Source organism: Drosophila navojoa, chromosome X (genome assembly GCF_054131105.1).
Source record: "Drosophila navojoa isolate 15081-1374.11 chromosome X, UAZ_NAV_1.0, whole genome shotgun sequence".
NCBI classification, from domain to species: Eukaryota; Metazoa; Arthropoda; class Insecta; order Diptera; family Drosophilidae; genus Drosophila; species Drosophila navojoa.
Window position 1 is genome coordinate 19,222,012 of NC_142895.1, and position 14,076 is coordinate 19,236,087.

The window sequence follows — 14,076 nt, forward strand, 5'->3', positions numbered from 1 at the left end:
GCTGCTGCTACTGCTGATATTGCTGCTGCTGCTGCTGATATTGCTGTTATTGCTGCTGCTGCAGATGTTGTTGCTGCTGCTGATATTGCTGCTGCTGTTGATATTGCTGCTTCTATTGCTGATATTGCAGCTGCTGCAGATGTTGTTGCTGCTGCTACTGCTGATATTGCTGCTGCTGCTGCTGATATTGCTGTTATTGCTGCTGCTGCAGATGTTGTTGCTGCTGCTGATATTGCTGCTGCTGTTGATATTGCTGCTTCTATTGCCGATATTGCAGCTGCTGCAGATGTTGTTGCTGCTGCTACTGCTGATATCGCTGCTGCTGATATTGCTGCTGCTGTTGCTGCTGCTGATATTGCTGCTGCTGCTGATATTGCTGCTGCTGCAGATATTGTTGCTGCTGATGTTGTTGCTGCTGCTGCTGCTATTGCTGCTGCTATTGCTGCTGCTATTGCTGCTGCTGCTGCTGCTGCTATTGCTGCTGTTGCTGCTGCTATTGCTGCTGCTGCTGCTGCTATTGCTATTGCTGCTGCTGCTGCTATTGCTGCTGTTATTGCTGCTGCTGCTGCTGCTATTGCTGCTGCTGCTGCTGCTTCTGCTGCTGCTGCTATTGCTGCTGCTGCTATTGCTGCTATGAAGCGATTGCTCCGCTGCATAAAATAAAATATAAATGCGATCATATGCTTTATTTGCTTCGAATTTCGTGTATGTGTGTGTGTGTGTGTGTGCGATGAGTGTGTTTGTGAACAGGTTACAAATATTATAAATGTGTTATGCATTAGTTATGATTGCTTCTATTATCATTCATATTCAATTCAATTCATCCCAATGCCTTCTATATGTATTTATGTATACGCATGCATATGCGTGTTTGTTTACAATGTATGATTCGAGGGAAAGTATGTAAAAGTGTATGTGTGTACAAGCGAAGTGTGTGAGTGTATGAGAGTTAACTGTTACAATTATAGATGTTAGTGTTAGTGTTAGTGTGTGTCGCGATTTAGTCACGCGACAGGTGTACATATACGTGACCATGATATATATATATATATATAATATGTATACTCTGTGTCTATGTATGTATGTAGACATATTTATATATATATGAGGAAAGTAATATGAATAAAATCGTTCGCATTGCGTTGCCGATTCCCATGGATCACTAACTAATAAATGTGAAACGTATCTGCTCTTATGTGTGTATGTGTGTGTGTGTGTGTGTGTGTGTGTGTGTGTAGGTGTGGATTTAAGTAAGTCTGTGTGTAAGCATATGTATGTAAATCTAATTTAGTTTTGATTTTCCACCAGCTCCGAGCTTGTTGATTGATCCACGTTCGCCAGCTGCCACATCGTGACGGATGTTAGTCTCCTTGCGATGATCAACAGTGTTGTAGGTCTCATTCATGTTGCCATTGCTCGCATTCGTGCCCATGAAATCGTTCGCCATGTAACCATTCGGATGGAGCATCGGGTTCACATTTTCAAACGAATTACCCATTAAGGGTCCATTATGGTTTTCATTCATACCCATCTGCATGTTCATCTGCATGTTCATATTCATGGCATCTTGCATCTCCATGGGATTATGGGGCTCTTGTGGATTCTTATAGGGGCCATGGGGTAATATCATACCCGGATTCATCATGCCCACGTCTCGCCCCATCGGACAGTAGTTGCCCGATATGTCGGGCGGCATGCCATGCATGTTAGACATCGGATGGCACATGGGGTTCGCCATGCGATTGTTCATGGAATTGCCCATTGGATGGCACATTGCGTTGGGCATTGGATTTGCCATCGGATTTATCATAGGACTACCATTGCCCGATATGTCGGGCGGCATGCCATGCATGTTAGACATCGGATGGCACATACGATTGTTCATGGAATTGGCCATTGGATGGCACATTGCGTTGGGCATTGCCATCGGATTTATCATAGGACTACCATTGCCCGATATGTCGGGCGGCATGACATGCATGTTAGACATCGGATGGCACATACGATTGTTCATGGAATTGGCCATTGGATGGCACATTGCGTTGGGCATAGGATTTATCATAGGACTAGCATTGCCCATCTGATTTACCATCGGGTTGCACATTCGGTTAACCACTGGATTAATCCGAGCGTTTCCCATGGGATTCCCCACAGGATTTCCCATGGGATTCCCCATGGGATTCCCCATGGGATTCCCCATGGGATTCCCCATGGGATTCCCTATAGGATTGTCCATGGAATTCCCCATGGGATTCCCCATGGGATTCCCTATAGGGTTACCCATGGGGTTGACAATCGGGTTAGTCGGGTTAATCAAGGTATTGTTGAACATACTCAGGTTCATATTAATGTTCGGCAAGAACTGGGCATAGTTAGGAGTCGGGCTTGAGCTGTCGTTCATATCAAAGATTAGCGGCGGCATATCGCCTTGGGGTCCATTCATGAAAAAGTGCATCATGGGCATGCTGGGCATTACCGGCCCTGTCGGCTGCAGAAATATGTTTGCCGGCTTCATCCGACTGCGTTTCGGTGCTTCCGCGGATTCATTCTCGCTGCTCTGCGAAGCTGGTAGAGTTGCATTTGGTGCGTCACTTTCCGTTTCCGCATTTGTCAATGTTTGACTGAGTGTCTGCTCGTTGCTATTGCTGCTGTTGCTGTTGCTGTTGCTATTGTTCATGCTCAGGACTCCCACAGCGCCATCGTTGTTATTAGTATTATCGCCTTCATTTCTGACCGCCTCAGCATTGTCGCCAAAGCCGTTCACCTCGCTATCGTTGTTACTAATGACCGATGAGCTGTGACTGGAGGATTGGGGGCTCAGCGAGCTGGACTGACTGTTGGAGGAGCTGGTATGCGGGCAGCGACGCGAGTATTGCTCCGAGCGCAGCACAGGCGAGCTGGACTGACTGCCGGTGTTGATAGAGGTCTGCTCCTGTTCTAGCAACAGCCGCTGTTGCTCATGTTGCTGTTGCTGTTGCTGCTCTTGCTGCTGTATTGCCATCTCGCGGTTGTGGCTATTCGGGCTAAGGCGAAGCACTGATGTGTTGTGCGGGCTGCGATACGATGACGGTGTCTCGGTGTCATCTGATTCCTGCTGCTGTTGGCGCCGCTGCTGGCGACGCTGTGCCGATGGCTGGTCCTTGACATGAGTAGTGCTCCTGTCTGTGCTGGCATTGTCCTCGCTCTGCTGGCCGTTCAGATGCATGGACGAGTTTTGCATGTTGCGCGAGCGGCTGTTGTCGCCGTTATTGAAGCGAGAGGGCACACCGCCGTTGGTGTTGATGCGGTAGCCGTAGCGCGAGCCTTGCCTACGCGGTACCTGTTGAGCATGGGGGTAGGGATGCGCATGCATAGGTACTGAAAGCACAGGCGAGTCAAGATCATCAGTGGAAGAAGCAATTCGACCCAAGCGGCTCACTTACCCATGGGTCTGCCCCAGAAACTCATCGGCGCCGTGCCACAAGGCGCCATCATGCGCGGTCCGTTTGGCGCAGCAAGTTGTTGGCCGGGATTGCCTTGCGGTCTCGGCTGTGGTGTAGGCACAGGCAGCGTCGGCGGCGGAAACATGCTCATGTGCATGCACCAGCAAAGGTACTCCGTCTGAGTGCCCACATCGACCAGCAAGGGCGGAGGCTGTATGCGAGAAAAGTAATGGCAAATACATACAGCTAGTTGCTAATGGAAGTTTCGACCTATACTCACATTGATGCGTGCCAGATCCTGGGGCGTCAAGCTGTGCGGATGGCTGGGTGGCAAGAGTCCTCCGTTGCCCATCCAAGGACGGGCGACGGTCTGATAATTATAGAAACTTATTGACGACTCGCAGGGGAATAGCTAGCTCTACTTACCGATGGTAGGAACAGACTTGGATGCAGCGGCGTGACCTCCAAAATGGCTGTGGTGTAGGCTGCCATCTGGACCTGGGTCATGTTGGCGAAGCGGCCGCGCAGCAAAGGCAGCATCAGATTATGGGCACGTATCATAAGGTTTCGCAAGGTGGCAATATATTCCGAGCTGGATAGACTGCATTCGCTCACCTGGCGGGCAAAGTCCTCGAAGGATGGAAAGTCATCCTGGGAATCGTCGTTGGTATTGTTGTCGCTGTTTCCTATAGTCGGATCTATTGATCCGGCACAAGCTGCCTTCTGCTCTGCGCTTGGCGGAGCCATATTCTCTTTTTCATCTGATACGATTTGGGACACGTTCAGTGCACCATAAGAGTAGGGCATCCATTCAGCTGGCGAATCAATGCTGCGCGGCTGTACCGGCTGCACCGGCTGTGCTTGTGACTTTAAATGTCCCTTTGGGGTGAAAGCAGCAGCTTGCCACCAGTCGCGTGGAGTTGATGATTTTTTTTTCGGCGTTTTTTTCTCTTCCTGACACTCCTGTTGCTCCTGCGGCTGCTGAAGTTCCTCAGGCTGTTGCTGTTCTTCCTCTGGCTCCAGCGGCTTTTGATATTCCTGTTGTGGTTCCTGATAATCGTGCTGCTGTAAATCCTGTTGCAGTTCCTGCTGTTGCTCGGACTCCACGTAAGCCTGCTGCTCTTTCTCGAGGCACATATTATTTTCATGATAGGGTGGTACATCTTTTGCGCCATTATGGTGCGCCTGCTCTACCCACCAACCATTAGGTGGATCTACAATCTGTGTCATGTTATCTTGGGCTTGAGACTCAGCCCCCTGATTTACATCATTCCAATGTTCACTGTCTGCTGGCTCTGGATGCACGTCCTCCGGTCCCTGATGACCAGCTATGGCGTTCTGTTCGTTCTCCAAACGCCGGTCGATGTGCGGTTGTTGATGCTGTTCCTGCTGCTGCATAGCACGCTTAGAGGGCCACCATTCACGTACCGCAGGTTGCTGTTGCTCTACTTCTTGCTCATCCACATTTTCCAACTGCACGAGCGGCTCAAGCACTCCAGGAACTCCTTCGGGCAACCAATCGCTTGGACACGGCAACAGTGGTTCACCTCCGGCATGCTGCCCCTCCGAGGGCCAACAGACTGATGCCGGCTCTTGATCCAACTGTGGTTCCTGCTGCTCAGCCTCCTCCAAGTAGCATTGGCCAGCATCATGCGGCTCCTTCACATCCTGCCAGACATTGGCTGCTGATGCACCCTGCTTCTGCGGCTGTGGCGACTGCGGTCCATATGAGGCGATCAACTGCTCGATGTCAAGACAGTAATCATACGAAGTCGGCAGCGGCGGTGTCTGGGAAAGCGGTGCATTAACATTGGTGTTCGTCTCCACATCGCACCAGATCTCGCGAGACAGCGCCTTTATGTCCTCTGGACGTAGTTCCGGACGCCGTTGATGATGCTGCTGCTCCTGCTCCTGTCGCTCCGCACCAGCAGCGACAATCTGATCTGTATGTATCCAGTATTCGGGTGGAGGCGGCTTCGACACCTCATGTCCCTCTATCTCATTGCCGTCTTGATCAACATTGAGCAACATCCCCTGGTTCTGCATTTGTTGTGCGCTCTTCTGCTCTTCCATTTCCCGCCAGTATTGCAGATGCTCCGGTGTTATATCACCTTGCATTTCAAGCGGTACATCAGACATGGGATACTCTGGATGTTGACTGTACAATTGACCCCCAGCTCCAACATTGGCCTGTCCCATTTCGCGCCAATATTGAAGGTCTTCAGCTTGTCCTTGAGCTTCCATACCAGGTCCGAGCATTTGCATTTGCCCCTGCTCTCCAGCGATCTGCTCCTTCATTTCACCCCAATACTCAAGATCGTGAGGCGACTGCTGCATTTGTGGAGGCGGTTGAAACGGCATTTGGCCTTGCATATGAGGAGGCATCGGACCCTGCATATGAGGAGGCATCGGACCCTGCATATGAGGAGGCATCTGACGCTGCATATGAGGAGGCATCGGGCCCTGCATATGAGGAGGCATCGGACCCTGCATATGAGGAGGCATCGGAACCTGCATATGAGGAGGCATCGGGCCCTGCATATGGGGAGGCATCGGACCCTGCATATGAGGAGGCATCGGACCCTGCATATGAGGAGGCATCGGACCCTGCATATGAGGAGGCATCGGACCCTGCATATGAGGAGGCATCGGGCCCTGCATATGAGGGGGCATCGGACCCTGCATATGAGGAGGCATCGCACCCTGCATATGAGGAGGCATCGGGCCCTGCATATGAGGAGGCATCGGACCCTGCATAAGAGGAGCCATCGGGCCCTGCATATGAGGAGGCATCGGGCCCTGCATATGAGGGGGCATCGGACCCTGCATATGAGGAGGCATCGGGCCCTGCATATGAGGGGGCATCGGACCCTGCATATGAGGAGGCATCGGACCCTGCATATGAGGAGGCATTTGACCGTACATATGAGGAGGCATCTGACCCTGCATATGAGGAGGCATCTGGCCGTACATATGAGGAGGCATCTGGCCGTACATATGAGGAGGCATCGGACCCTGCATGAAGGGCGGCATTTGTCCCTGCATGTGGGGTGGCATTTGACCCTGCATGTAAGGCGGCATTTGGTCTTGCATGTGAGGTGGCATTTGGTCCTGCATGTGGGGTGGCATTTGGTCCTGCATGTAGGGCGGCATTTGGCCCTGCATGTGTGGAGGCATCAACATATGCATCATCTGCTGACCATTTTGCTGATCGACGTCCGGCCAATACTCCCGATTAAACGCCTCTGGCCAGTTTCCGTGCATCCGCTGATTGTTAGGCGGAAAGGGGCGACAATTCGGATTGTCGGGCTCGCCGTATTCACCTGGATACATGTGTGCCTGCATTTCGTCAGGATCCTCGTAGTCCTCGTAGAACTCAATCATCTGGTCCCTATCGTAGTACTCTTGAAGATCCGGGTTCATCGGATGTGGCGGTGGTTTTATTTGAGCCGACTGCTCTAGAGCCATCAGATGCGACGCGTATGAGCCCATGGGATGAAAGACCGGCGGATACGTTGACATTGGGTCATTTTGATCCTTTGTCACCTCCGATGATGGCCCCATACTAGCCGAGGCTTGCACAGTACTTTGCGGATTCTCTTCTACTGCTTAATGGAGAAGCTGGTTAAAGCTCGGTAATGCTTGGGTGATAATAAATAAGCCGCTTACCAAAGGTAGGTATGATCTCATTTGAGATAAGACTTGCCCAATTCGGGGACGATGAGCCAACAGAAGGATCAGCCATGATGCTAAAATGCTTATAAATGAAATGTTTCAATTATCATTTGATTTGCGTTAGACTGCAGCCCTAAGATTTGTCAATTTCTGCCTCTGGTAGTCAAAACATCCATTTGTCTAAGCCTCCATTAGTCTAAACCTCCGTTAGTCTAAACCTTCATTAGTCTAAGCCGCCGTTAGTTGAAGCCTCCGTTAGTATAAGCCTCAGCTTGTCGAAACCTATATTAGTCTAAATCTCTATTAGTCAAAGCCTCCGTTAGTCTAAACTTTCGTTGGTCTATACCTCCATTAGTCGAAGCCTCCGTTAGTCTAAACCTGCGTCAGTCTAATCCTCCGTTAATCTAAACCACTTTTCTGTCTAAATTTAATTCAGTCCCATCTCCTGATTGATCTTTCTGTAAAATCTCAAGGTTGATTTGTGAGTGTTGATGGAAAATACTTACATCGTTGGCTATGATTCTTCAGCAAACTACTTCGAATCAAGTAGAATATCTCAAAGGCAAAGCTGTGGAAATATTGTAAATATTTGAATTTATGCATATTTGGTGTTCTATCAGGGTTAAGGCAATAGTTTTGTAAACATATTCTAAGGGATTGCTACTGCGTGGATGGGTCTGCTTGTAAATATCTTAGCTTTGTGTTATGTGAGACGTGTCTGTTCCAGTTTAAAACGCTTTCAACTGCACCCCGAACGTGCCTGGCATATTGAAGGGCGTACAGCCTAAGCCTGTTCCTGTGCAAGACGCACAGGAAATCATCTCTCATCCGCAGTAGCGGCAACATTTTTGCAATTATTTCAAATATTTTTCAACACGGCTTTGAAATGCGACGTGCCGACGAATGCCGCACAACAGCAACAGCCAGCAGGCTAAAGGAAAAACCCTTTTTGTTTTTCACGTTTTTCCTTTGTCTTGCGCCAAAATATTTTTCCACATTTTATGCTGCGCATATTTTTTTTCCCGCAGACTTGGCGCGAAATTAGCGGCAAGTGGCTGAGGCAGTGGAAAAAGGCAGCGGAGATAAACTTTAAATAAAACATGGTACACACAACACGGCCAACGAGAGGGCGGGAAGGGGGCCCAGGCAGCGGCCGAGGTGTTGCTCGCGCATCGTGAGAGGGTGAAAGATGCCGGGGTACCGGGATACCGGGCCAAACGTCGAACACTGGCGCACAGACCGCAATTCAAATAAAATCCTTTAGGGCTTTTGACTTTTAACTCATCCGTTTAACGAGCGCTCATGTTCGTGAGATGGCGAATGGCTGGCTGGCTGGTTAGAGGATGGCAGGATAAAAAGATTGCCCGGGCAAGGACAATACCCTTGACACCTACACACACACACACACACACACACATTTATATACATATAAATATGTATAGCCGCAGTAACCCAGCACGCGTTGTCAGTGCAATTGCAAAACAATGCGCGAAAAAGGCAAGAAAATCAGCATAGAAGGCATATGCGAATAGCCATGCTCTATAGAGTCGTATTTATAACTGATATAAATGATGTACAAAGCATGCATTATGATCATCATATGTATAGAATTATCAAATAGATCGATTATGATCCGATCACATATAAGAAATATGCCTACATTGCATTGGAAACTCCTCTCTTCAAACTGCGATTTCATTTATGGTATATGTAAATAATCTACATAGAACACTCTTCATGAAGCTGTCTACATCTAGCCTATATATGTCTCCACATCTTGAATACCTCTATTCATTGTGTATTAGCGTAGTCGACTCGAAGGGACAGGCACGCCCAAACGCCCACACACGCAGCTCACACAAAACGTTTTAAAATTTTTATGAGCCTTTTTGCTCTGGAATATCTCTACAGCACAGAGCTCTGATTGCTTTTGCAAGCAGCCCTTGCCTCCAATCTCTCTCTCTCTCTCTCTCTCTCTCACTATCTCTCTCTTTCGAAGCCCGTGAGTAGAATCGATTGATAGCTGCGTCGCTAGCAATTGCCAATTGCCAATTGCCAATTGTCAGTTGGCAGCTTTGGCAATCGGCGATTCAGAATTTGAACAATTGCCCACTCGACGTGAGCATAGCAAACGTGGCCAAGTCTCGGGCTGAAGAAGGCCTCGATTGAGGCGTTTGCCTAAAATATGCATGCGATGAGCCAATGCATACACAATGCCTAACTTCAGCTGGCTGTGGCTGTGGTTGTGGGGCCGATTGTGACATTTATTAACCAGCGAAATACACTTGTCGCGCATACGCCCCGTGGACACGCCCCCTCCTCGCCCGCCACCCTCTTCTGGCACTAAAAAAGCATGCTTCGTTTAATAAATTGAGCGTTTTGTGCAATTTATGCGCCTGATTTGACATTAATGTAGCCTGAACAGACTCCACGCCCACCACACACGCATATAAATCAGTGTGTATGCGTGTGTGTGTGTGTGTTTGTGTGTGTGGGAGTGAGTTGTAATGCGAGTGTGTTTATTTACATGTGTTGCCTTCCTTGCCTAGTTCTTAACGGAAGAGCGCGTCTTCCGTTTGCTGTTTTTTATTTATGACAACATCTGTCGCAACAACTGCTGAATGTGTGTGTGTGTATGTGTGTGTTTGTGTGGAGGCGCTAACATCTATGCCACACACACATCATTTATCATTTTAACGGCTCAACTCCTTTTCGTGTCTGGCACCTTTCGCTTCATTTGCTGTAAGTTTTCGCTCTTTATGCCCACAACTTTGGCCATTAAAAAGAAGAAGTTAAAGTAAACGAGCTAAGGCGACTCTCCCTACAGCCCTATACAGTTAAGCTAGCTTAATGATATAATATAGTATTGTATTCATGCGCACTCACCTGGCAAGTTTTCCCGCTATCCGCTGCGGGCCTTTGACTTCAATTTTTGTATTTTTCAGTTATGTATTTTTGTTTGTATATGTTTTTAAAATTATTATTAATTAAATTGATTATTATTTTATTATATTTTGTAGTTACTATATTATGTTTGTATGTGTTACTATATTATAAGGTTTATTGTATTATATTTTATTGTATTATGTATTGTATTGTATTATTGTATTATTATATTTCTTGGTGTTTATTATATTATAGCTTTTATTATTATATTATTATTATTGTGTGTTTGGTTATCATGAAGTTGTTTATTATTTCTATTATGTTTATGTATTGTTTGTGTATTTATTTTTTTTTATTTATTTTTTTTTAGGTTTATTTATTTGTGTGTTTTTGTTTTATTGGTGTTTCCGTGTTAAATTGTAATATTATAAAATTTTACATCCGTGTTATAAATCCAAACTAAAATATTGATAAAACTGCGCGGAAAAGAGAATATAATTAGTGAAAAGATGATAATGATAATGATTAATGATTACCTAAAAACTAAAAGAACGCTCGATGAATTTTCGTTGAATAGTTGGTAAGCTCGCTGAAATTTGTCGATCTCTGGAAATAGAAACAGAAAATACGTATAAATAGGTGCATAATAAGTTTTATATGGAATAAATACTCATGTATGTGTGTATATAAATTATTCATTTGCAAATATCAAACGAAACGTTTTTCACGTAGTTTCAATTTCAACTTGGGCTGTCCCATTAGACTAAACAGCGTCGAGCAATTCCCAGATGCCAATCAATGTCAAAGAGCTGAAAACTCTAGACGGCAATAATTCACGTATGCGAGCTAATAAATTACGACAAAATCTCAGCTTTTTGGGTAGGGGGGCATCAAAGGATAACAAGGATAACTTTTGCGCTCCACTAAATGTCACACAAACACACACGCGCACACACACACACACACCTAGCCATTAAACTGCGAGCGCAAATAATCAGCTGTAAATATTTTATAGATGAAACGAGCGACAAAAACTCTGCGGAGTGGGCAAACGTATTTCAGGCATTTCTTTCTTGTTGTGGCGCCACAGAAATTTGCCAAAGTCTTGTGGCTTGAGCTTAAGTATATAACATATATGTATATGTGTGGGTGTGCGAGTGTGTGTGTGTGTGTGCTTGGCATAAGCTCTGCTGGTCATTTACGGGGTCACACGGCCAGCTCAGAGATCATAATGACTCACGCTGACGATGATGCGGTTGCTGATGGCAATGGGGCCAAGCAGGCGGCTTACGATAAGAAGCGAGAAGAAAATAGAAATGAATGTCTATTGATAATCAAAATAAATGCCTGACGGGGCTCGCAATGAAATTGAAACAAAGCTTGACAGATGTACAGATATCTGGAGCATGGACAGCCGCCGAGGGGCATAAGTATGGGGGAGTGAAGCGAGAGTCTACAGAGTAAATCTGGCATCATATTGTTTTAGATTATAGAAATTACTATATATCCTGTATTATATACATATATTTATATGATTGCCTGGCGGCAGATCTTGATGAGCATAACATGAGCAAAGGCAGCTGAGGGAGTGGCATAGTTAATGCAAATGCTGTTAGGGATTATGGCAAATACCTATATGAGAAAATCAAATATAAATTACATTGAATATATGTATATGCATAACAAGCCGAAGGCCAGTGAAAGTTTAATCCTAAGTTAGTTTTAATTATAATGAAAAATGTCTAAGACATAAAAACATTTCAAAGGAATGTGGAATAGAACCTCTTTCATCTCATCTCCACGACTACATGCACACATTTGGCTCACGGAGAGCGACCCCAGCGAGACTCAACGGAGGCTGCCACTCGAGAGAGACAATGCAAAGCTGCTGAACTATCTGGGCATGGCGCATGCCAGAGTTGGAGGAGTGGACTGGACTCTGATGAGGGGCCAAGGTCCGGGGCCATAAATTTATGTTGGTGTCGCCTGCACATGCAAATGTCTAAATGCCTAAATGCCTAATGAGTGAAGCGGGCAGCACAAACAACGCAGGGACACGAATGAGTCCTTAAAGATTAATTAATCTTTGTGGCACATGCGGCCGACGCTGACGCTGACGCTGACGCTCATGCTGATGCTGATGCTGACGTCGACGTCGCTTGGTGCCACAAACAACAGTTGGCTGGGGCACGCGTGTATTGTTGGCCGGGCAGGCTGACCATTGTCCTGCGTCGGTTTCGGTTTCGGTTTTTAAGCTAATGACACAAAACGCCAAAAAGGATGCGAGTCCTGGGGGTTAATTTGCAGGCAGGGTCGCTGGCTGGCTGGCTCGCTCGCTCGGTCGGTCGGTCGCCTGGTCCGGCTTATCTTTTGCTTTTGAAGAAATAATTAATGACCTCGTTTTTGCCACTGTGGCCAGAGCAGGAGCCAGAGCCAGAGCCGGAGCAGGAGCCGGAGCTGGGGCGGGCAGCAACAAGGAGCTGCACACTCCGTGCTGGCCATTAAAAATCGTTTATTTCGATTTGATTTAATCCAAAATAGATTGCCCTGTCGGGCCATGCGACGCAGACGGAGATGCGGCCAATTTATGCACTCAATTTACGCACGGCGCACAGGACACACAGGACACAGGGCAGGATGCAGGACGCTGCTGTGGATGCTGCTGCTGCAGTTGGACAGTGGAGCTGCTCTGTTGCGTATTTATAAATTTCATTGGTTAATCCTTATTTTCGCATTAAGGGAGCTCACACACGCACACACACACACACACACAGCTGCAGTGGACGCACGGCCACAGCTATGCAAATGTATGCATTGTCCTGTTGCGCCAGCACTCGCCGTCCGCTGCTGTGCCCCCCCGCCCCGTCTGTGCCCCGCCCACAGCAGACTACGCTGGCAATTAAACTAATCGCACGCGAGGCTTAAAATGCGATTTGCGGCGTCGATTGGCAATTGCGGCTCGCATTCGCCATTGAAACATTTCAAATGTTTGCCCGAATGCCAACAGCAGGGGCAGAAAGAGAGATGGCGAGGAGAGACAGCGGAGAGCTGCTAAGTGTGCCGAGTGAGAGGCAGAAGCGGTCCACGCGGTTTGCCCTTTTGCGATTTGCCGCGAAATTTATTTAACCAACACGTCGGAAATTTTCCAATTTCACATTCGCTCGCAGCTCGGCAAACGCCGCAAATGACATTTAAACTGTTTGCATTTGGCGCCGCTGACTGTTTAGTGGTTTTTGCGGCTATCCGAGGCCACCTGACCCCCAACCGCACCGCCCCCAACGCTCGCTGTTTGCCTAATCCAAATGTTTAGTTTCGCTTGGGCCTAAAATGTTCGTGCGAAGGACAGCTGGATTCATTGGGCCACGTCCCACACTCGGCTCGCACAAATACTCCGCCAAATTTATGGCTAATCTCTGATCCGGCTTTTCGATTCTGGGTCTGTTCAACTGGGCCATTCAATATTGCGAAACTGATCAAAAATCAAGGAAATCTCTAGGAGCAGGAGCGAGGTGTCTATATCTTGGCATAAGCTGAAGACAGATCAGAGCTCGACTAGCTGGGAACGGGGTCTGTATGGAAGTCTATATGCACGAGGCAAAGTCGTAAAGTAGAGTTCCTTAATCTCTCTCAACTACCCCAAGGCCAGCTTAGCTTTTCCTTTGGCTAACAGCTTTGCTCAGTCGTTTGATTAATTTCCATGAAAAGGAAAATGAAAATGCTAATTTCTGTAGCTTTGTCCACACTGTTCAATTGCAACCGGAAAGGTAAGAAGTCCGCCTCGCCTGTTGGCTGGCACCACAGCAGTGAAAGGCTGCTCCTGCTCCTGCTGCTGCTCCTGCTGCTTTGAAGCATTGTCACCGCGCACCGCAAGAAACCAATTTTCATGTGATTAATGATGTCAACGCGAGGCGATGCTGGCCACGTAAGTGCCTGCTGGCCCGACTCAATTCCCTGGCCGCTCTTTAGCAGGAGTCGGAGGGGACACGAGCGTACCACAGAATGAATCCGTCCGTCAAGAATGCGTCAATTTAATTGCGCACGTGACGCGCGCGGCTCATGAATGATAAAGAGAGAGCAGAGCGGGAGATGAGGG

At 47.5% G+C, this 14,076-nt stretch overlaps 1 protein-coding gene across 2 annotated transcripts; it reads right to left on the bottom strand.

The window, feature by feature from the left end:
* Positions 1-709: 709 nt before the first annotated feature.
* On the bottom strand, positions 710-10,091 carry LOC108655844 (uncharacterized). 2 transcript variants are annotated; one of them, XM_089263886.1, is made up of 8 exons: positions 9,984-10,091; positions 7,604-7,665; positions 7,092-7,179; positions 4,038-7,027; positions 3,849-3,920; positions 3,703-3,792; positions 3,423-3,633; positions 710-3,357 (listed from the first exon to the last, which is right to left on the bottom strand). In XM_089263886.1, the coding sequence occupies exons 3-8, from the start codon at positions 7,165-7,167 to the stop codon at positions 1,283-1,285; spliced, it is 5,514 nt and encodes a 1,837-aa protein (XP_089120012.1). In that variant the 5' UTR covers positions 7,168-7,179; positions 7,604-7,665; positions 9,984-10,091; the 3' UTR covers positions 710-1,282. The 2 variants fall into 2 exon arrangements, with proteins under 2 accessions (XP_089120012.1, XP_089120011.1); XM_089263885.1 differs by having other exon boundaries at positions 3,849-7,027; positions 9,984-10,075.
* Between the last annotated feature and the right edge of the window lie 3,985 nt (positions 10,092-14,076).